The sequence below is a fragment of the Martes martes genome, assembly GCF_963455335.1.
Source record: "Martes martes genome assembly, chromosome: 11".
NCBI classification, from domain to species: domain Eukaryota; kingdom Metazoa; phylum Chordata; class Mammalia; order Carnivora; family Mustelidae; genus Martes; species Martes martes.
In genome coordinates this window covers 91,699,954-91,723,262 of record NC_137899.1, presented here as the reverse complement: position 1 = coordinate 91,723,262, position 23,309 = coordinate 91,699,954, and the positions used below count along the sequence as shown (strand labels likewise).

The following is a 23,309-nucleotide window of genomic DNA, read 5'->3' as shown; positions in this document are numbered from 1 at the left end:
TTTCCTTAGATTACATTTCCGTTACCTCCTTCCCAATCTGTCTCAGCAGGATACAAGTCAGCACATTCAGAAATCACATATAAGTGCAAGCTACACATTTCTTAACTCTCCCCAAGATGAGGAATATTTTATCTCAGTTTTGAAGGAATTTCCTTAAAATTTTGACAATAACTTTAACTTATAACACCAGATTAGAAAAAAAAAATATCTCTAGGACTCTTAATTGTAAAGTTCATGCTGGACTTCGATAGGAAACATTTAGGAAAAGCTGGATATTATAAGATATGTTAGGACAGGGAGAACTCTTTATTCCTCACTTAAAATCCTAGTCAACTGTGAAGGTAGTCAGTTCTCATGTTTGCTTTACGTTTGTGAAATACCTCTGGGTCCAACGGGAATAAGTAAATTAGTCTACTAAGACAAGGAACATAATTTTAAAATATTTTCAAATGGAGAAAATAGCATGCCTATAACAGTACTAGATAGCTAAACCAGGTAAAAACAGTTGGAAGATTTAATCTGAATCTAAATTAGGTAAATGGCAATAATAATTTTAGTACGCTTCATTTGTATAGCATTTTAAATGTTTACAAAATGCTTTCAGATTTATTGCATATGATTCTTGGGTTATGAATTCGGGTGTACACATACTGGTAATATCCGTTGCAGAAATAAATAAGCTTCGGGATGAATGATGCCCTAAGAGCCACTCTTTGTTTTGTTTTGCTTTTTGGAAAAAAGTGCCACGCACCTGAGTTGGAAAAATTGATTAGTTTCCTGGTTATGTGATATACTTGAAGTTGAGATTGGGCAAACTCTTAAGTACTCATATTCCTAAGTTCACCTAGAAATTAGTGAAGACATCTACCTCACAGGATTATAAGGGAGCAAGAGATGCAAAAATAAATCTGCAAGCCGTAAATATTCAACAGCTATAAGGAAGCAGCAGCTCAGGAACAGAGAGAGATGCCTGAGGTCAAGTCACCTCTCCCTAAGTGTCCTTGGTTCCCTGAGCACTCCAAGCTACCTGCAGAGGGCCAGCATTCCATAATTACTGTCCACTCAAGGTCACACCACCAGCCTCTCTCCTCAGAAAACATCGACCCAATGGTACTGAGTATTATCATAATATTCAACAGCAATAATTCTGAAGGAAATGGGGACAGTATTAATTGGGTTAGGAGACAGAAAAGTCCTTTTTGAAGAGCCGATCACTTTTAATTGGAATAATCATACGAACATTTCTTTAAAACTGCCAAGTCACTGTATTAACAAGAATCACTATTCTTATGATTTCCCACTGGAGGAAAGAAAACAGATCACAGCCCCAGGTTAAATTAAGGGAAACTGTAAGGCCTGGGGCTCATCAACAAACAGTCTGAAAAGAAAATGCTAATCCCTCATTTCTCAAACTTCACTCCCCAGCAGAGAAACCTTTCGCCCTTAAGATAGAAGGCTCATGATTGGTGTGACTTGAAAAATGTTATTCCTACCCATACATTTAATTCCTTTCTGAAAACCTGCTAAAACACTTCCCACTGAAGTCCCATAGCTTCCAACACCACAGGTCAACCATTTATGCTGGGCTGAAGCAAGCATTAAAGCAGGAAGTTTCTCACAGGTTCACAGCTCTCCTGGCCCCATAGCCTGGGCATGGGCACATACATTCATCAGACATCCAAAGAGGAGAATTCAGCTTCTATGCATTTTAAAACAGGAAGGCCTCTCTTAGGGTTCATTTTAGGAGCCCACGAACTAAGCTATGACCTGATGCTTTAGTCTTCTCTAAGAATTATCACAACACAAGTAAAACTCCTGTTTAAATACAGGAGGGCAAAGCAACAAATCCAGCAGAGTCAGCAAGGAAGAAAAAGAACGGAGATTGTTCACCTTAATTTAGCCCTGAGGAAACCATAGTTTATCAGGGAGTCCCAGACACTCTCCTCAGAGAACCCAGGAGGCACCCTATGTCCCACCCAGAGGATTTAAAAGTCCTAAGGGTGGTTTTCCTTCAGATCTGTCTTGCAAAGATTCCTGAGCAGGCGCGGTCTCAGTGAATCAAGGTTGGTCATCAGAGCAACCTCCCAGGATAGGGAGATTTTCCTCCTTACATCTCTTTCTTCAGACAGGGCCCCAGTCAGATCACAAGCTTACTTCCAATTAAGATTTTAAAAATTATCGTACAGTGTCCCACAAAGGGGAACTGCTTCACAAGGATCAAGCAGCAGAGACTTCTTCCCCGTTTCCTCCAAGAGGACCCTTGGGTTTCCTCAGGAGGGTGACAGAGTCAGAAGCAGGGTCTGGGGGGTTTTGAGTTCAACAGTGAATTCCGGGTCCTTGGAGGGTGAGCTGACTTAAGAGAAAAGTTGGGACCCCTCGTTCTTGGTTTACTTCTCTGTAAACCATTTCAGGATTTATCACACATGAGTCACCAGCTGACTTTGGTTGTACACTCAAGGGCACTTCTGGGAATGACACTGTGGGTTTTCTACGAAAAAGGACGGCAAACACAGGAGGACAGAAGGCAGGCATTCTGAATTCTCATTCAAGCTGAATCACCTTGGGCAAGTCCTCAGAGATCGCTAATTCTGAATTTCTTCAATTTGCTACATCACCCTTTTAGAGTCCTTGTAACAATGAAATGAGATGATGGATCTAGTAATCTGTTAAAAACTGTTGTATTACTTCTTTAACAAAGTATTGTTTATTTGAAACTATCATTATGTATCTCACAAATATGACTTCAAGAGTGGGAATCAAGCCCAGTGACGAAGAGGTGGACATGTGTTCTGAAAACCAAACTGAGACACGCAATCCACTGGGTACATTTATGAGACAATGGAACACAGAATTTGTCACTTAGAACTACCCCAACAAATCAAGTTTCTTAACACAAATCAGATGCTGTTGGGCCAATGAGCTTCACCAGTCTTGCCTTAGTTCCACAAGAAATGGAACAAAGTGGAACTAGTTACACTTTGAGAAGCATTACAAGCATCTGTGAAGCTTCTTCGAGAAGGATCAGAAAATGTATTTTTGTAAAGTGCTAGATTATAAATATCAACTTTGGAGGTCCCATTTTGGTTTCTGTTGCACATACTTTTCTTTTCTTTTTTGATAACCCTTCACCAATACCAAAAAAAATTCTTGGCCCATGGCCATAAAGAAACAGGCTGAAGGCTGCACTTGGCCCCAACTCCTACTCCGAAACAACAGTGATGAGATTTAGGAACTCTAGGGCAACATGCAAATAGAAGGGGTTAATAGCTCAAATCCAGTTTTTTCCTGACCTCCCAATGTGTACTTTCTATATTTTGATACTTGTTCTGTACTTCTGTTGTGACAGATGCTGCTTGATCAATTATAGTCAAGTCCCGTTGTTCACTTTGTATCTTACATACACTTACATGTAGAAGTGTTTTTATATAAATTTATATCTTTAAAATATTTTATATATAATAAGCACTCAATTATAATGACAACAAATAATATAAATAGTATACATTATACTCTATTTTACTCTATTTTATGTGGATCTTCTTTTATAAGAGATTTGGGGCTTCTGGCTCAAATCCACTCAAATCCAAAACCAAGACCTTCTACCTATTTGCTTCATCTGGAGTAAGTTACTCGACTTCTTTAAACCTCTCTCCCTCTTATGTAAAATGGAGATTGTCATGCTTACACCACTGAGTGTGAGAACTAAGTGAGACGAAGCACATGGAAGACCCCACCCCCAAGTCTAGCACTACTTAATAAGGACTCAGTTCCACTCCTAGTCATACCCTTCTCAATCACTCTTTCCATCAGCTATAGTAGTTGATCTGAGACAAATATTTTTTGTTGTGTTTAACTGAACTACGAATGTAAAGTTACCTAGTTGTGCCTACACAACCAAACATCCGGCAGAAAGTCCGTCAACCATGTTATTTGGGAATCCAATCACGGTATTTAGAGTATTGACAGATCCTAACAGATTGCTGTGGTGTAACTCCCTGAGATAAACTTGGCTTTGACTGGATTGCCATTAGAGCAACTTGTTTCTCTATTTATAAACACACCTTCTGGAAAGAATATCAGAAGCTGTAAGGCCCAGCAGAGATAAAACATCTGGATGATCGAATCAGTTATTCACTGCTTCATCCTAGAGGTTTTAGTGTCTTGGGAACAGTCAATAACAAGTTATTTCACCAGGGGGAAAAAAAGATGAAAAGAAATGGGATGAATTTTCTGCTCCCTTCAGTGTCTTGGTCACTTCCTTTAGTATAGGAATAAGCCTACTCTTCTATCTAAGCCAACTCTTCTATATCATAAATGGGAGAAAGTCATAGAATAGTAGAGATCTATTGCTCTCTGTTTACACGGCCCCACTCTCTTTTAATATAGGAAGGACACTATGATATTGGCAGACATAATAAGTTAGATGATCCAACTGAATGACCTAATTAATCTTCTCTGTTATGGTTCTATCCAATTTTCTACTGCCTTTTTAGGTAAATGTCAGATGAAATCAAATGGTGCAGGGCATAAAATAAAATGTTTCCCTTTGATGAAAGATTTTGCTCATGGGAGCCAACATGGTAAGTCTATACCTTTGTAATAGCATCCTGGTGTCTCATGGTCTGATCCAACCTACCTCTTCAACTTTCTTTCCCATATTCCCATACCCACTGCTGACGCCACTGAGAATAATGTGTAGGACCCTGACTGTTCCATTCTTATGCTTTAGTGCTGCTGTACCTCTTCTTGGAGATCCTTCTTCTTCCCCAGCCATGGATTGAATGATTGTATCCCCCCACATTCATATGCTGAAGTTCTAAACCCCAGTTTGATGGTATTTAGAGATGGGGCCTTTGGGAGAAAATGAGGTCTTATGACAGTGGAGCCCTCATGATGGACTAGTGCTCTTACAAGAAGAGTCAGGAGATCTTGCTGGCTCATACTTTCCCACTCACTACCCCCACCCTATGAAGATACAGCAAGAGGGTAGCTCTGTATAAATCAAAAGGAGGGGGGCACCTGCGTGGCTCAGTTGCTTAAAGCCTCTGCCTTTGGCTCAGGTCATGATCTCAGGGTCCTGGGATCGAGCCCTGCATCGGGCTCTCTGCTCAGCAGGGAGCCTGCTTCCCCCTCTCTCTCTGCTTGCCTCTCTGACTACTTGTGATCTCTGTCAAATAAATAAATAAAATCTTAAAAAAAAAAAAAAAAAAAAAAAGGAGCGCTCTTACCAGAACCCAACTATGCTGGTACCCTGATCGCAGACTTTCAGCCTTCAGAACTGTGAGAAATAAATGTTTGCTGTTGAAATCACCTCACCTATAGTATACTTATTACAGGACCCCAAACTAAGATATTCCATTAACATGGTAAAACCCTACGTGCTCTTTAAATGTTCTATTAAACCAAGCCTCTACTAGGTTAGTGCGACCTTCTCCTCTGTGGTTGCAGAAGTCCCAATAACCTCTATATATGACCCATACATCATGTGTCATTTTTTACTTCCTACCTTTTCTCCCAGGATAGACCCTAAGCACTGGAACTGTGATTAATCCTCTTTGTATTCTAGATGTCCCCTCAGAGTAACTGGTTGCAACTAATTTTGTGGCAATAAATGTTGAAGAGAACAGGAAAAAATAAGTATTTCTGGTGTGTTAATATCTGTCCCTTATAAAGTACTCCCATGTGTCTTTTATACAAGGACTGAATACCGCAGGGAGATGGAAAAGTAAGCTTAAAATGCAGAATGATGAGGATGACATGAGTGATGGATTTTCTCTTGGTTTTAAATCTGGGTAATGTCCTCTTTACAGATGTGTGTGTGTGTGTGTGTGTGTGTGTGTGTGTGTGTGTGTCTGAGTGAGTGATACCTCTGGAACTTGAGCTCTTTTCTGGGAAGAGGTGGAGTTGAAGGGAATTCCCCAGTCCTGCTCATCTTTGTGAGCAAGCTAGGCTCCAGTTCCCTTCGGAATCCATCAGACAGATAAGATGGGAGACGCTGGGGTCTGCTCTGTTCCTCCCTTTTTGCCATCATTAAGGAGGTGCAATTGCCACAGAAGGATTGTCATCTTTGTCCAAATATTTTTTTTTTTTTTTTTTTTTTTTTTTTTTTAAAGATTTTATTTATTTATTTGACAGACAGAGATCACAAGTAGGCAGAGAGGCAGGCAGAGAGAGAGAGAGAGAGAGGAGGAAGCAGGCTCCCAGCTGAGCAGAGAGCCCGATGCGGGGCTCGATCCCAGGACCCTGGGATCATGACCTGAGCCGAAGGCAGAGGCTTAAACCCACTGAGCCACCCAGGCGCCCCTCCAAATATTTTTTCTTTGAGCTTATATGAAGATGAATGAAACATATCTTAAAAGGTGGAGGCAAATTAGCTTCCAGCCTCTGTAATACAGTTTCTCTGAAAACAAAGTCCCTTCTGTGTTCTAATGGTTTACTGTTACCAGGGAATGGTACCAGCTCACTGACAAGCTTAGGGAGCTCATATCAAAAAATATGAAATAAACAAAGCGGATTTTCCTGCAATTTTTGTAGAAATGCTTTCATCCTGATTGTAGGTCTTCATTAGATGTGGGACTCTCTTCTAGTGAGGCAAGATAAGCAGCTTTATTTCCTGGCAAAACCTCTTTTTGATTTTGCCACTGAGTAACCCCCAAAGAGAATGCAGTATTTACAAACAAGGCTTCTTGCATGTTGTCCTACACTCCCTTGTCCTCTCACAGCTCCAACACCTCTTAAAATAGCTTTGCAAGTGCCTTCCCAACATTCCCCAGGAGCACGTCACATTCCAGTGTAAGTGACAGGGGTCTGAGAGAGCATTCTGTCACCTCACCGTGAGTTTCTCTGGACCATGAAATGCCCAGTGTCCCAGACAAGACCAATTCCTCAACTCACCACCAACTGCTTCTCCTTGCCACTTTCCTCTGATATCAAACAAAGCAAAAAGACAACCAAAAAAATGGCCGTTTCATTTTGAAAACATTTGTGCTGACAGTGATTATGCTTATGGTTATTAGGACTTCAGGATGAAGTAATCTGCTCTTTGGAAGAAAAGCACATCGACAGAATTGGGAGGGATGACATGAGAATACAGCTTTCCAATCTGTCTTTTTTTTTCCCTTACTCTAAAGATACTGCATGGACAATTTCTGGCAATTTGGCATTACATAAATGTGACAACAGAGTTTCCTAATAACCTCATGAGTGGGGGAAGAAGAAAGAACTGGATTTTGATGTCATTCTCCAAAAGGCTTCATTCATCATATTTCCCTCTGCTTTATAAAAGATGTCATTATATCTCCAGGGAACAAATACACTGTGCAATTTGTTTTTAATTATTCCTTATTATGTAAAGTTTAAAGGCTGAGTTGATATCTCTTTATAAGCATCAGCATATTTAAAAAAATATTAGTCCAAATAGGTACTGCAAAGACAGATGAAACCCCCAATTACTTTCATGTGACTCAGCAGCAAAAATGAATGGATGAGATCACCAAAATGTCCAGAAAGTAGGAAAGCAGCTACTCTCAGGATTGGAGTAGACTAGTGAACCAGGGTTGATTCTCAGCAGGGACCCAGAAGAATGACACAATGATTGATTCATATTCCGATAGGTTAGCACCATGTCATACCCTACCATTAAAGCTCTGGTGATCACTCATGTTTGAACCTCAGCCTTTACAACAGAATCTTACCACTAACTGAGGGACCTCTTTGGAAGTCATACAGGAAACAGAACACAGGAGATGGAGAAAGAAGTCCCACACAAATGAGGAAGAATTACAAGGGTTTTGTTTGTTTTTCATATTCTTTTGTTTGGAGTTCAAACCTTTCTTAAAAGGAATTAAACTCTAAGATTAAAAATAATCATGGAACATTCCATAGAGGTAGTCATAGTGAAGGAACGAAAATCACAAGGCTTGGGTGTCAGGATGTTTAGGCTCCAAATCCTGGCACTATCACCTTAAACTATTGTCTCTCACATGACAACTCACTACGACTTCTTGGTCACGGTCTTCTTCACTTATAAAATAAAGGGGTCAAACCAGACGAGGTTGAACACTTCACTAAACTCTTGAATGTGAAGCTGAAGGAACTAAAGGTAAACTGACAATGATGCAATTGTCTCCAAGGTCATCTTCTTAATCTCTACTCTACACTGCCTGACAGTGGGGAAACCCTTTGGGAGACACGGGAGCTTCAACTCAGGGAAAGTGTTCAAAGCCTTTTCTTTTTAAGCTCTGAAGGAGGTGGTGAAGGCCTGTGGAAGACACGCACAGCCTGGAGCACAGGGCTGCTTGACTGTCGAGGCCGTGGCAGTGTTGCTGTGAGAGACTGCTTAGCTTGAAAGAGGGTGACATGGACATATGTAGACCCCAACCCCTTCGATGAGTGATATGCGTATGTGATGACAGAGAGAGGTCAGCTAGGAGGGAAAAGTGTTGGCACAAGCATAATGATGTGTACAAAGTAAGTGTTTAGCAAATATCTGCTGAGTGAATGAATAAAAGAACAGATAAACGAATCCTCAAATTCTATGCATAAGACCAAAGCTATAGTATGGCAAATTATCCAATACAGTACTTAGTTTCATGATATAAATTGTTCTCTATCTTTGGTCATGTATCTTGTAGATGGAATCAAACAAAAAGAACCACTGTAAATCCATCCAGTATAGGGAAAAAGTGGTCTATTAAAATCAAATGTGATCTGTGCTCTAAAATTTATTTCAACATAGGTTCCACATAAAAGCAAACACGCTGTGTCCATTCAAAAGTTCATACCCTAGATATTAATTAGATCTGTCTTAAATAAATTAATACTACTACCAGGTACCTACAAAGGTAGCCCATATATTCTCAGGCATAGGTGAAGTGTTGGTTTTAAAAGTGGGAAAATGTGCCAGAAGGAAAGATTTCCTCCGAAAAAAATTTTTTTATTTTACCTAGAAAGAGAGATTCTTTGAGGTTTTTCAGAAAATGAGGACTTGCTATTATGAAAACAACAGAAGAAGCAAGTTAGGGTAGTAAGAAACTTCAGACGTTCAGGAGATTAGTGGCACAAAATTATCATTAAAAAAGTATTTATGGAGCTCTGTTATGTGACAAGAATAGAGCTGGACATAAGATTCAATGCCGAAAAGAAGAATTTAAAAAGAAAATACAAATCTTGCCCATATAAAGCAGGTTTCTTCTAATGAAACCAGAGAATATCAATGACAATTCGTTGTGTAAAGGAGTTGAATATAAGGTATGTGTGGGAACTGAAGAGGGGGCCCCAGCAAAGCTATTAAAAGTCAAGTTAAAAAAAGTCGATGCTGTTCATTAGGTGCCCAGTGCAAAGGCCACGTTGGAGTAGCTGGAATGACTATATCAACGTTATGAAATAGCATCACTTTTCCTGAAGGCAGAGAACAGAGGAAAGGGCACAACCCAAAGGAGTATGAAACCACCTTTTAGGACTTTGTTTACTTCTCAAAAATAGAAACAAGAATGCTCAGTCTGCTATTGGTAAAACAAATTAAGATTTACAGAGCTCCATTCAGGGGTCCATAGAAGTATCTTGGGTAAGCTTTTGGCTTTTACTTAGCTTCATCAAGAACACTGGCTGTTGAAGCTTGGAAGGTCAAATGGGAGGGAGAAATGGAAAACAAACAGCTCTGTGGTGTCCTTCTTCTTACCTCTTCTTGTTTATGCAGACTCAATGGAGTAGAAGAATCACCAAAACTGGAAAAACAAACCGTTTAAGCTTTTCAACAGAAAGGTGAAAGATTTTTGCTGCCTGAATTACCAAAACAAAACAATACAAATAAACAACAACCAAAAAAAGCCCTATGAAAAAGATAATATAGGGAAAACAAAAATAGTTCAATAAAAACCACAAGATGCCAAGTAACAATGTTCTTTTCTCACTAACTGCTGAAATAGGAGTAGGGTGGGTTAAAGGGGGAAAAAAAGAGAATTAAAATATTCAGAACATGAGTTCTGCTGTGCCTATTATTGGAAAGCTCTAGAATTTAAGAACATGGAACTGTAAGATTACAGAAAATCCAACATAAGAATAAAATAATACCCACAATGAAGTGAAAAAAAAATTTCCCTAATGTATAGCTAAATGGTATCTTCGAGAAGTTAAAAAAAATTGCTGATTTAATGAGAATACCAAAGAAATACAACTGAATATTATTCAGCACTAAAAACCAATGAACTACATCAAGCCACGAAAAGACATGGAGGAACCTTAAATACACATTAGTAAGTGAAAGAAGTCATTCTGAAAACTATGTGCTGTGTGATTCCAAATATATGACATTCTGTAAGAAGCAAAGCTGTGCAGACAATAAAAGTATCCAGTGATTGCCAGAGATTAGGAGGAAGAGAGGGATAAACTGGGGCACGCAGAAGATTTTTAGAGCAATGAAACTATTCTTTGTGACACTATAATGGTAGATACATGCCATTATACATTTGTCAAAACCCACAGGATGCACAACACATAGGGCGAACCCTTACGTAAAGCTATGGCCCTTGGATGACTATGATGTGTTAATGGAGGCTCATTCAGTCTAACAAATGTACCACTCTTGTGGGGGATGTCAATAGTGGGGCAGTGTATAGGGGGCAGGGAGTTTATGGGAAAGCTCTGTACTTTCTACTCCACTTTGTTGTTAACCTAACACTGTTCTAAAAATAAAGTTTATTTAAATAACACAAAACTAGTGGTGCAGCAAGAAAGTTATCTTCCTTTTTTTTTTTTCCAAAGATTGATTTATTTTTGAGATCAAGAGAGAGAGCACAAGTGGGAGGGGTGGGGGGAGAGGTAGGGAGAAGCTCAAGCAGACTCCCCATCAAGTGTGGAGCCCAATGCTGGGCTCAATCTCAAGGCACTGAGATCATGACCTGAGCTGAAAGTAAGATGCTTAACTGACTGCTCCACCCAGGTGCCCCAAGAGAAGTTGCCTTTCAATAATTATACAGAGTAATTAAAGAAATAGTACTTTGAATTTTAGATAACTGGACTATTGAAACTCTTCTGTTTTCAATTATATTGGAAACGCAGAGTAAGAGCACATGGGAGTTTGAGAGAAAAAACGGATTTTAAAAAGTAGCCAAATAGTTGCTGCAAGGGGAATGAGTAAGTCACACTAATTTAATTAAAAGAGGCAAACAGGGATAATGACCTTTAGAATATCTGACCAATACAAGATGTAGTGATTTCAATGATCTGGAATTCCCAAGTCTTAGGGAGATGAGCTAAAGGATCTACAGTCACCATCAATTATTTCTGAAAACGCATCTCACACCAAGGGATTCCAAAATATAGAAATTGGAGCAATATCTATTAAAGGAGAAGGGAGCAGGGCTGCCAATTATAGCCAACTCTCTAGATTCAATATCTACTAAAATAATGGGACTAAACCAAGGGGAAAAATATAACAAACCCTAGGCACTGAAAAAGCTGTAGAGAGGCAGGAGCAATTAAGAGACTGAGAATTGAGAAACAGAAGAAAAATGCACGAGGAATGGACCATGGGAACTTGCATTATGGTAAAGAAACTAAAATGAGCTAGTGAACATCAAAGAGGAGACACCTGACAACCTCCTTCTTCCATGAGAATGACCCCTGGGATTTAATCCGAATGCTTCAAAGACAGAAAGGCACCATTTTATTTATTTATTTATTTTGAATATGGAAACTTGTTGGAATATAAATATGACCTCTTTTCTGTATCCCTGCTTGCAAATAAAAGAAATCTGAATTTCTAGTAAATTCTTACAGAGGTAGAAGCAGCAAGGCATCTCCTTATAAATGAAGGAATTTTAAAGAGCAATGCTAAGGATGTGAATTTCCTGAAAGATGTGTTATGTAACTAACTGCGAGGGAGAGGAGCAATTATCACTTTAATTAATTAGGGCCCTGTTGTAGCTCCCTTGTGAAAGATAATCCTTGATTAAAAGTGTCAGTGTGTAAAAATATTGACTAATATTGAAACGTAAGAGTGTGAAATTTCAATTAATTGTAAAAAATAAGCTGGTTTTATCATTTATCAATAGACACTAATGATTCTCTGGAGACTTGGAACATACAAACGGTTAGAGTTGACAGTGGACATGTAAACAAAAATAGAATTAATCCACTGACAGTTCATCCCTCAGCACAATTAGTTCCTTTGGCCTTTTGTTTTATATCTGCAATGCAGAGGTTAATGTTAAGTAATAGCCACGGTTTTGCACAGGAAGGGAACAGACAGAATAACGTGAAATAGAAGGAGAAATAGTGAAATAGTGTTTTCATGGACAACAGAAATTTTCCAACATACATACACTTTATAAATACTCAAGAAATCATATTTTCCGTCTTAGAAACCCCATACCTGGAAGCCTTGCTGAGACTCTTTCCCCCATTGTGCCCGGAAAGAGTTCCCCGGAGCTAGGAAGCAGCAAGCATCTTCAAATAGGAAGCCTAGAATTAGACTATAAGCCAAGAGGTAAGCAGCCACGACACATTCCAAATCTCACCTGAGACCAGTTTCTCGAACACAAACTTGGTTTTCACATTTCTGTTTTCTAAACACTGACTCAAACTGTGATGTACCTCTACTGCTTTTTCTTCTCTCTCTCCTTTTCCTTACCTTACTGGAATCAAATACCAAATGATATAATGAACTATTCTTAAAAAAAAAAAAAAAAATAAAAATAAACTGCTTATGGTATAGTAAAGCAAAACAAATATTTACACTGGTCTTTGACATTAAATGGGTGACTGATGCCTGAAGCAACGAACTCACTCTCAGACCTAGAACAGACTGTGCCATGTCAACGAGCTCCAATTTCTAGACTTACAAAGAAAAAAAAAATAACAAACATTTACCACATGTGGTTGGCGTAATATATGTAACGAAATGACATGAGTCCTAAAACTTGGTCTATACCTAAGAAATGGCAGCTGCTGTTTCCTTGTTTTTATTGTCATTTTAAACATCACAGAAGAGTACCTTATCCAAAATTTGAAATTTTCCTTAACACAGAAATATATAGTCACTGTCACTTTAAAATAAAAGCAAAGGGTGCCTGGGTGGCTCAGTGGGTTAAAGCCTCTGCTTTCGGCTCAGGTCATGATCCCAGGGTCCTGGGATCGAGCCCCACATCGGGCTCTCTGCTCAGCAGCGAGCCTGCTTCCCCCCTCTCACTCTGCCTGCCTCTCTGCCTACTTGGGATCTCTCTCTGTCAAATAAATAAATAAAATCTTTAAAAAAAAAAAGAAGTAATAGGCTTGTCTTCTTATATGATTCCATCTTGTTTATTGGCTTGGCATAGTTGGGGAGGTAAGGGAAAGCTACTCTGCTTTATTCAAGTGGAGGAATCATCTTCATGACCAAGGGTGAGCAATAACATCAGGAAAAATCAGTAAAACTTTCCTTCTACTAGGGGAGGTAATACATGTATCAGTCTGTTACTGAGGCTCATGACAGTTCAACAATTTTCCCAGTAAAGGTGAAATGTATGCCCATTAACATTTAAGAATATTCCCTCACTCTAACACTTCCACTAGGGCTGCAGGAGAGGAAGAGGATGAGGCCGGGTGCTTGGTGCAGCTGGATTAGAATGGAAACGTTGTCAGAACACCAGATAGGAGAGAGCACAGAGGAGCTTTCAAATTGAAGAAATCTTCTCAGGAAGGTATCAGGGAAGGTGAGAGAAATTGTGGAGGAGAAGGAGTGAAGCAAAGCGTAGAAAAGAAATCAAGCTGCTTACATCTTAAATGGCCAGAGCTGATGTAACATAAGAACCCAAGATTCACGGAAGGGGACTGTGCCCTCTAAGTAAACAGATCCAGGGATGGTATGAAATGGAAAAGAAGCAGCTTTCCCTCTGGCTGCCCTCTTGGGTGGCTCTTTATCCCTCACACCAGAAAATCAGTCTCTGGCCACAACAAAGCTCTCAGCCTCCAAGGCCCATTTACATCATATGGAAAACTCATAGGATGTCAGGGTGGCGACATCAGGTAGAGTGTCCTATCTCTGTTCCTCTTCGACGCCCTTTAGATGCCAGTTCTTCAATGTGGTATTATTTAAAATGTGGCGCTGTGATTACTCACTTCAGTATCACCTGAGATGTTCGTTAAAGAATAGATTTCTGGGTCCGACGCCAAACCTGCTGCCTTAAAATCTTTGCAAGACAGAGTATTTCAATGACATAACCTGTGAATGAATCTTTTAAAAGCCTTTTTGGAAGACGGTAGTGGTGTAACTAATTCAGAATGTGGTGATTCAAAGCATCATACCCAATGCTTCTGAATACCGACTGCTGGGAAAGTGGGTCCGGTTCTGCCATGAGATCAACACTCACAGGGGTACCGGGCTCAGGAAAGAGAAGTACTGCTTTTCTGATCCTAGTAAATACAGATCACTTCCAAATACTGCTCTGCTACCACACTTTTTGCTATTTATTTTCACTGACCTTAAGAAATCTACATTTTTGGTGCTGTTGTTAGTACTGTTGCACATTATCCATGGGCTTGCCTGCCGTATTGGTGTGGTCTGTGGAGATGCCGATCGCTCCCTTGACACAATAAAATAGAATGGGAGACTACTGACCAAGGTCCACATTATCTACAGAAAACACGGGGAAAAATGAAGCTCCATATTTCTAATGCATTTGAAACATACATATTATAAAATTATGGCCTCTGTTCCCATTTCAGACCTTCCTGGGCCTCCCTAGCAAGCTCCAGTTGGCACTTCGCTACCAGCACCGGGTAAAATCACCCAAGTCGTAGAACACTTCTATAGGCTAACCCTTTTGTAAAAAGTTCAGTTTACTATCCAAGAAAATAATCAGCGAACCCCAAAGAACTCCTTAAAATGAAAAACCCACGTTTTCACCTTTCAAGCACTTTGCTATGTAACTGTCAAGTGCCAAGAGTGTCACCATTATTATATCAACTATGCATGCCAAAACAATAAACATACACCAAGTTAACTAGAGGGCAGTGCGCCTGGCGGTGGGAGAGTAAATGAGATACAGAGGGTAAAATATTCAGCAAACTACCTGCCACATCATTGCTTCTCTTAGCTATTGTTATTAGTTTGGGTGATGGCTAATGAGCATGTGATGTTTACCACTGTTTACTGTACCACTAATAAATTAGATAAAGAGGGCGCCTGGGTGGTTCAGTCGGTTAAGCATCTGCCTTCTGCTCAGGTCACGATCCCAGGGTCCTGGGAGTGAATCTCTCTTCTTTCTTTCTCTGCCATTCATGTTCATTCTCTCTCTCTCTCTCAAAAATAAATAAAATCTTTTAAAAAATTAGATAAAGAGGAGGAGGGGAAAAAGGAAAAGGAAGCAGAGGAGAAGAATAAAGAGACAAAGAAATATGTTGGCCAATATTTATTTAGCATTTTCTCTGTGCCAGTCATTATCCACTATTTATGTGTATTATCTCCTTGTGCAGTGGGGGAATATGGAAAAGGCAGAAAGGGATCCAGCCTGGCAAAAAGGCTTTGGTCAGTTACGGAAGAAGAGCTCATGTGGATTTGATTTTAGAGTTTATCCTAGACAGTTGAGAAACAGTGAAGAATTTTTAACAAGACGATGACATGTTCAGATTTGCATTTTAGAAAGGTCATGCTGGCAGCGTGAGGCATAGATTGTACTAGGGAAAGACTGGAGGTGGGAGACCAGTTAGAAATGTAAGGCTCTGGTGGCAGTTCATGTGAGAGACGCTAAAGGTCTGGAAAAGTTATGTGGATGGAGAGGAGGGGAAGAATTCTAGGCAAGTTTCAGGGAGAGGCTGGACTAGGGGACACCATGGTGTGAGTAGCATTGCAGGGAGGAAAAAAATGACATGCTTATAGCATATCAACCTTGCTTCTTCCAAAGTCATATAATTTGTGACTAATAATATGTGCAGATTGGCATTACAATATAGAGTAAAACTTCCAAGTTTCTCATATAACAAAACAACAACTAAAAATTACATATAAAATTCTATACACCAATAAAAATATTCTCATTCTAAAGATAAAAGACTTCCATTTTGAAGTTTTAAAGATTTAAAAATACAGAAGATTCCATTAGATTCTTCTTCCAGAGATACCTCAATGAAACCTCTTTGTTTCCCACAGAAACATTTCCACAGCAATTTTAAACAGATAAGGGTATAAATATCCCAGCTTTCCTATAACTTTCTAGAATTCTACAGAGCAAATGGCACTCACTATCAACTTCTTCTACCAACCTTTCTGCTTAAAAAATATACTAATTACAGGTCGTTCTTGCTTTTGTCTATTTCAAATTAAAATTGAAATTTTCTCAAAGTTTTAAAAAATGATGTTCTCGCCCTCTCCAAAGTAATGTGCTTCCTGTTACTGAACACCAGAGGGCATCATTCCGTGAAAGCCAGGATTTGGGAGAGAGGGAGAAAGAGAAGGAATTCCATGGCTAATGAAAGAAACTGATTTTTTAGTATGTACCCTTATCTACCATGAAGCATTACCATGGTAACAGCACCAGTTAAGATGATTGTATATTTAGGTCACAGTATAAAAGAAGGAGCTTGAACATGAGGGGAAAAAAGGGAAGCAAAATAAAGATAAGAATATATGAAGTGTGGAAGGAGGCAAACCAGCCAGAACCTACCTCACTCGCCCTTTGCTAATAGCTATTTCACAAAGTCATGCCTCTCAAAAGAAAGGGGGATAGTAAATTCTAACTAAAATTAAAAGTTGCCATTGAAATTCAGAACTGTAAGTACCCGCAATCTTAATAAATTAAGAGGAACTCATTCAGCATGGCAAAATGAAGAGACCACTATACTCGAAGTTGGGAGGTGTGTGTTCTTAGGCAGCTCTTGGTGACCTACCTTTGCTAGAAAAGCCTCTTTACCCACTTCAGCACATATCATGAGTTAATCTAAACGATATCAACATTCTCTTTAATCCTGCACACCAGACAAAAGGAAATCTTAGTGTAGCAGAAGGTGGAAAGAACATCTGCCAAAATACCAGGTAATTTCGGTGCCCTTGTTTTCCTCTGCCAGAGGCATTCACTGATCAATCAGAACAAGCATGCTGTGCCAACTAAGAATCTAGTTAGCACCGAATCTGCCTTGCTTAGGGTTTAGGGTATCCAACAAGTATATGTAGAGCTGAATTAAAAGGATGTGGAGTGGGATGCCTGGGTGGCTCAGTCCGTTAAGCATCTGCCTTCGGCTCAGGGCATGATCCCAGCGTCCTGGGATCGAGTCCTGCATTGGGCTCCTTGCTCAGTGAAGAGCCTGCTTCTTTCTCTGCTTCTACCTGCCTCTCTGCCTACTGTGTTCTCTCTGACAAATAAATAAATAAAATCTTTCAAAAAAATAAAAATAAAACAAGGATGGGGAGAATTAGCTGAACTCTGAACACCAAGAGTTTTGACTTCCCCAGACAGAGGGAAAGCGGATGCTGCCACTATTCAGAGAGCCAATCAGCACAGTATAAGACAAAGCCTGAAGTGCAACCGGCTTGTGTTTGCAACTAGGGGCTGCAACTTACCAGCTGTGCAATCTTGGGCCATTACCTGATCCCTCCGAATGCCGAAAAATGGGGAAAATGACGTCTACCTCTGTAACATGACTGTTAATATGACACAACGAGAATTGATTCATCTATTCATTCACTCAACACATATTTAAAAGCTCCTAGGATGCGCCAGACACTATCTTCAACAGTGGGGATAAAGCACTAACAGGACAGATGATATAATATATGAAAGGTGCTTAGGACAGTGCCATCAACTTAGAACACACTCTGTGAAAACTCATTTCCAAGGAAGAACAACCTGCTTCCTTTGTCCCACAGAAACCACACACACCACCACCACGCTCACGTGACTCAGCTAAGATTTGGGGTATGCAATTAGGACACTGGCTCTGATGCCCTGTAACAAAAGCAGTCCCAACACCCTGCTCAATGAATGAAGTACAGACAGGTGACGGGGAATGAAAGACAGGTATTAACAGTTGCAAGGAGAATACTGATGATGTTTGATACATAGGAGTCTGAGGAAAATGACACAGAATTCATACCATAAAATGTCCAACCAACTCAGAGATAAGTTTAAATGAAGGAAACCAGTCCTTCAAGAGAAATGTGTGACAAAATGTTTGTCAGTCTCTAGATCCTACTGAGTGAAGTGAAGAAAGATTAAGATCAGATCATGAGTGGGGTGTGATGTGAGTGGCTGTGTTGAGATAATCACCGATAGGCCTTCTGTCACAGGCACACTGCGAAGGCTGACATCAGTGATGGGCTTGAACCAAGCACTTTGGGGGCTGTTAATGGCACACTCACACATTCTTGTCCTCACAGATTTCTCCCCCAGTTACTCTTCATTCCTGTTATTCAACTCCCCTCTTCTTCCTCTTTTGCACCTGCCTTAACTTTGGTCACTGCTGTGGCCAGAAGAGATAAGTGTTTCCTAATCAGCCTACCTGTCTTCCTCCACTGAAGTGGGTTCCATGCCTTTCCTGCCTTCCCTGTCAGCCAGCAGGCTGGGGACTGCTGTTTTCCTCAGACCTCAGAGGCTGGCCCTCCTTCCTGTGCCTTTGGCCCTGGGGGATGGCTGCCCTGGATTAGAACTGGAAAATGCCACTAGAAGGTACATCCAAGCGCCTGATACTGGAATTATCTGGGTAAAGAAGAGAAAGGGTCACATTTGGAGGAATGCGGTTTGTAAAAGTGAAGACAGCCTCTCTCTCTGCCTCCCCCCAGAACTGAATGTGGGGACTCATCCCAAAGGGACTTTTACCTACATCTGAATGCTAGTTCCTTCCATATCTGCCCCTGAAGTTGAAAGCTGCAAATGTTTTCTCTGGGCTCCCTTGAACTTGAACTATGGTAGGGATATTCAAATCCACCTATTTTGTCACTCCAATCCCTCTCCAGACACCCTCAGGCATACTTACATAAACAAATATGCCTCTTTCTTTTGTAGGAAGACCAAGCATCTGTTGGGAATTTTGGGCCCCAGGACTCTCCCTCACTCCCACCTCACTTCATTCATAGAGTTTTTTTTTTTTTTAATTTGATTTTTTTTTCAGTGTTCCAAGATTCATTGTTTATGCACCACATTCACAGAGTTTTAAAACAGTAAGCTGACTTGGCTGGAATTTCCACACCTTTACTTTCCAGCTTTAATTGACCTAATTGTTTAGCCTAGTAAAAAATACAGAACCAAAAGACTTTGCATATCTATGAACTGCCTCAACTGGAACACATTACTAATAATAGTAATAGCAATAAAAAGTCATCTGGCATTAACATATTACTTCTTGAGACCTTAGGCACCAAATCCTGCAAAGCTGCGACACTGTCAGCCCAAAATTCTTCCGTCCATGTGACAAATCTCTGAAGTCCACTTTCTAAATTGTAACCCAATACATTCCCAATGTGAAACTGTCTTCTGGCCAAATCAACTGGTTTACTTCTATGATTATCAGTTCCTTGTTATTATCGTCCAAGTAAGACATGCACACATGCCTAATTGCAGCTTCTAAAGTGTACCGTCATCATTATTTGCTTATCAGTAAAAATGTAATCTCCCTGCCATATGCTTTCCAATACAACGTATATACATACAGACTGCCCACAGAATAGAATGCAGGGCCTTTGCCAAAGGATGCCAGGCTGAGCATCAAGGGGAGTTTACGAGCTGCCTCACTTCCAGAGTCCTCTTTTTTTTTTTTTTTTTAATATTTTATTTGTTTATTTGACAGAGAGCTAGAGAGAGAGCACAAGTAAGCAGAGTGGCAGGGAGAGGGGGAGACAGAGAAGCAGGCTCTCTGCTGAGCAGGGAGCCCGACTCGGGGCTCGATCCCAGGACCCTGGAATCATGACCCGAGCCAAAGGCAGCCGCTTAACCAACTGAGCCACCCGGGCGCCCCCCAGAGTCCTCTTAAACCCAGTAAGCCAGAAGAGCCTAGAGTGAAGTCAGGTGCTGGTTACCCAAGGATCTGGCCATTTGGACTTCCCTGGTCCAGCAGGAGAGAGGCTGCCCACTGTGGCTAGGCTCCGGCCTGAGGCATGCCCAAAGTAGAGGCCTGGGTGCCCCAGCCTCCTGCCTCTTAACACTGAGCACACACAGCTGGAGCCAGAACTCCCTGGTCTTTTCCCCAGAGACTCCTCACCCTCACTCCACCCCACCACCAAAATTGAGTTTTTCCCAAGCCATTCCTGTCACCCCATGGTTCCCCTCTCCAGTCTGGATGGCTCCCCTCTCCTCCAGCCTGACCTCTGCATGGCCCTGGCGGTGGCCAGGGCTGCAGCTTGCCCCCACTGCGGAGCAGGGGCAGCATGCCAGAGCGCGGCCCGGTGTGGGGTAGAGCGTGGGGACCTGTGTTTGTGCTGCTGGCTGCACGTACTAGGGGATGGACAAACCACACGCCTGGCTGCTACATACCCACTGCCACCCAGCGCTAGGAAAAAGAGCAAGAAACGCAAAAACAAACCAGAGAGAGAGAGGAAAGGGAAATAGAAAGTCAGCGTGGGGAATTCTGAAGCTCAAGGGCTGCGAGGCGCCGGCTCTGGCTGGGCTTGCAGCGCCCGGTCAGGCAGACTCAGAACCCTCCTGTGACTGAGGCCACAGACATACCGTGGCCGTGAACTGACATAAGGACACAGCAGGGCGGTTTGGGTGAGCTATCAGCAGGCAGCTCTGCTTGCCTTAGGCAGTTACCTCTATTTCTCTGCTCTCCTCCTGCTTCTCTGCACCAACAGACTCCCACAGATATTTCCATTCAGGCAACAGCCTTGGTCTCCTGGCCTAGGGCTGGTGTCTCCATGGACCCTAGCATGGATGATTTTGTGGCTCAAAGCAGCCTCGAGGGCAGCGATGGGAAGGAGGGCCGAGAAAGGGATGGGGACCCTGGAGGAGGACTGAGGCAGTGGGAGTGTGCTGCTTTCTGGGTCAGTAATTCAGGGGAAACTTCCCTTCTTGAAAGCTCTCCCGGGGAACCTCCTCCACCCCGCGAGGGGCCCAGGGGCACGGAGCAGAGCGTACAGGTGGGATTTCTGCGCCATCCACCCTGCAAGGACTTGGACCGCACCTCCTGGGTTCCGTGAGCTACAAGTTAGCTGCGATCACCCAGGTCCGCAGGTGCGGATGACGAGGGGCACTGTGGGTGCAGCGGCCCCTAACTGCGACCCCGTGCCCCACCTGCGTGGCCCAAGGCCCACGGTAAGGTGGGGGTCGGGGAAGCCCTGGCATGATCCCGGATCTCGCAGGCTTCGGGCTGGGACAGTGTCCCCAAGCCCAGGCGCACTGCCGACTTGGTGTGCGGGACCGAAGTGGGATGGGGTTGCAGGAGGCTTCCCCCTTCTGTTCTGGGATCTTTTTCTCATTCTTATAACATCCTCCTTACCCCCCGCCCCGCCGCTCCTTGACCCAGGTCCTCCGACCGCAGCACCTAGCCTCCTCCAACGGACCCAGCGCCGCCACCCAAGGGACTGCTCAGAAGGCGGAGCCAGGGGACCGTGCGGAGCCGGGGCGAGCCCGGCCTCCACCCCAATCGCTCGGGAGAAGTGGCCAGACCCCCCAGCAGGAAGGAGCGTGAGGGGCAGGAAAGGGCAAAGCTCTCCTTGTCTCTTCCCTGACAGCGTCTTGAGGAGGGGGCTAGCACGCTGGAAGGGGAGCGAGGACCCGCAGGCGCGGCTCGCAGGCTGCCTCCGCCACATTCCGCCGGACTCAGTGACCCGCGGAATCGCGCCCCCGCCTCACGCTTCGCCTCGTTTGCCCCCTCCTTCCAAACCCGCCATCACTTGCCTTCAGCCCTCCAAGCCCCAGCAGTCAAAGTTTCCGTCTGAGAATCTGCACTTGTGCAGGGCTATCTCCCAATTTCCCAGTCCCCGACCCCTTCACGCCGGGTTCTGGGGACTGGGAGGGACCCTGCCGTGCCAGAGTCGCTGGCGCGGGAGAACTGAGAACTGGGCAGCGCGGCGTCCTTACCTGCGGCCGGTGTAGCTCCAGCTGCCTCCCGGGACTGCGATTTCCTTGGTGAAGGCTGGCAGGAACGAAGAGCCCTTCGCAGGTTCGGGGCTGAGTGGCCCCGGGAACGGGCTGCGCACCGCTCAGAGTCCGAAGCCAGCCGCCAGCTCCTTTTCTCCCTTGATCTTGCAAGAAAAAAGGCAAAGATTAGTTGGTGCCGCGACACCCGGAGGGGTGGGGCGGGGAGGCGGGGTGAGAGCCGACCCAAAGGATCGGACGAGAGCTGCGGGGCTCGGGCGCGCGCGGGCAGAGTCGCGCACCCCACACCGGTCCCGGTCACTTGGCGTGTCTGGAACCCCTTCGCGGTTTAGGCTGGAGTTAAACTGACGCTGCCCCTGCCCTCCACACCAAACCACCACAGGCAAGGCAGAAAGGACTTTCAAACCTGGCTTTGAAGAAGGCGGCGAGTCTGGAGAGCATAACAGAACCAAGACCTGGATGCACTCGCGGGCTGGGCGGGATTCATTTCTTCACCAAAGTGCTTGGGGAAGTAGTAATTAGTGTGGGGGCAACACCTACTTCAGTGCCTCCGGCGATATCCTAGTGGGATCTGCGGTTTCAAGGCTCTTAGCCAACCCGCAGGCTGGCGTGTGTGTGTGCGTGCGTGTGTGTGACCGCGCGCGCCCGAGTGTGTGTGTGTGTGTGTGTATGTCTGTTAGTGTGTGTGTGCGCGCACTGTGGCTCGCTCCCTGGAGCGGGTCTCTGCGCCCTGGCGCCTTTGGTATAGCAGAAGACCGTGTCTGTTCCTGCGTGTGTGTTCCATTAGCTGCAATGGGCGGACAATTTCTGGAGAGAACATTTACAATTTTCTTCCAATATGACAGGATTAGTTGCTGTTGAAGGCGCTCCTCCAATGAAATCTCCTCTGCTCTCTGATTTGGCGGTTCTTCTGAGCAAATATGACAGCCTTTTCTCCAGGCTCCTTTCCGCTTCTCCACGTCCATCCCCAGAGCCCAGCTCTCCCATCTGCAATTTCTACACCAGAACCTTTACAATTACCACCACCACCCAGTCCCATTCCTGCAAGTACATGATTGCTATAGAGGTGACATGACACATTGGGAAGAACACAGTGTTGCTTCTAAATCGCCGAAGATCCTTAAGCTCAATTTTTCCAGGTGGGAAAATGTTAGAATAAATCCACTGTGCTTTGTAAACATGTAATCATGCTGAACTATTTACAGATTGTTTATTTCTTTGGGATATTGGCAAATGTGTTACAGAGAGAGGTAAATTTTTTTCCTTCTAATTTTAAGCATGGTCTAGTGTCCATGTTTTCTTCAACTA

The 23,309-nt window shown here is 42.9% G+C and overlaps 1 protein-coding gene across 3 annotated transcripts in view; it reads right to left on the bottom strand.

The window, feature by feature from the left end:
- LOC308352037 (uncharacterized protein) overlaps positions 1-22,989 on the bottom strand; it is an 87,471-nt gene extending 64,482 nt beyond the window's left edge. Inside the window, exons 1-2 of one of the 3 annotated variants that reach the window (XM_080818068.1) lie at positions 22,408-22,989; positions 21,984-22,147 (exon numbers count right to left, since the gene is read on the bottom strand). In XM_080818068.1, the coding sequence (XP_080674194.1) occupies positions 21,984-22,147; positions 22,408-22,442 (199 nt within the window). In that variant the 5' untranslated portion in view covers positions 22,443-22,989. Of the gene's footprint in view, positions 1-19,077; positions 22,148-22,407 lie in introns of those variants that run through there. The other 2 variants (XM_080818067.1, XM_080818066.1) reach the window with 2 other exon arrangements.
- Positions 22,990-23,309: the final 320 nt, after the last annotated feature.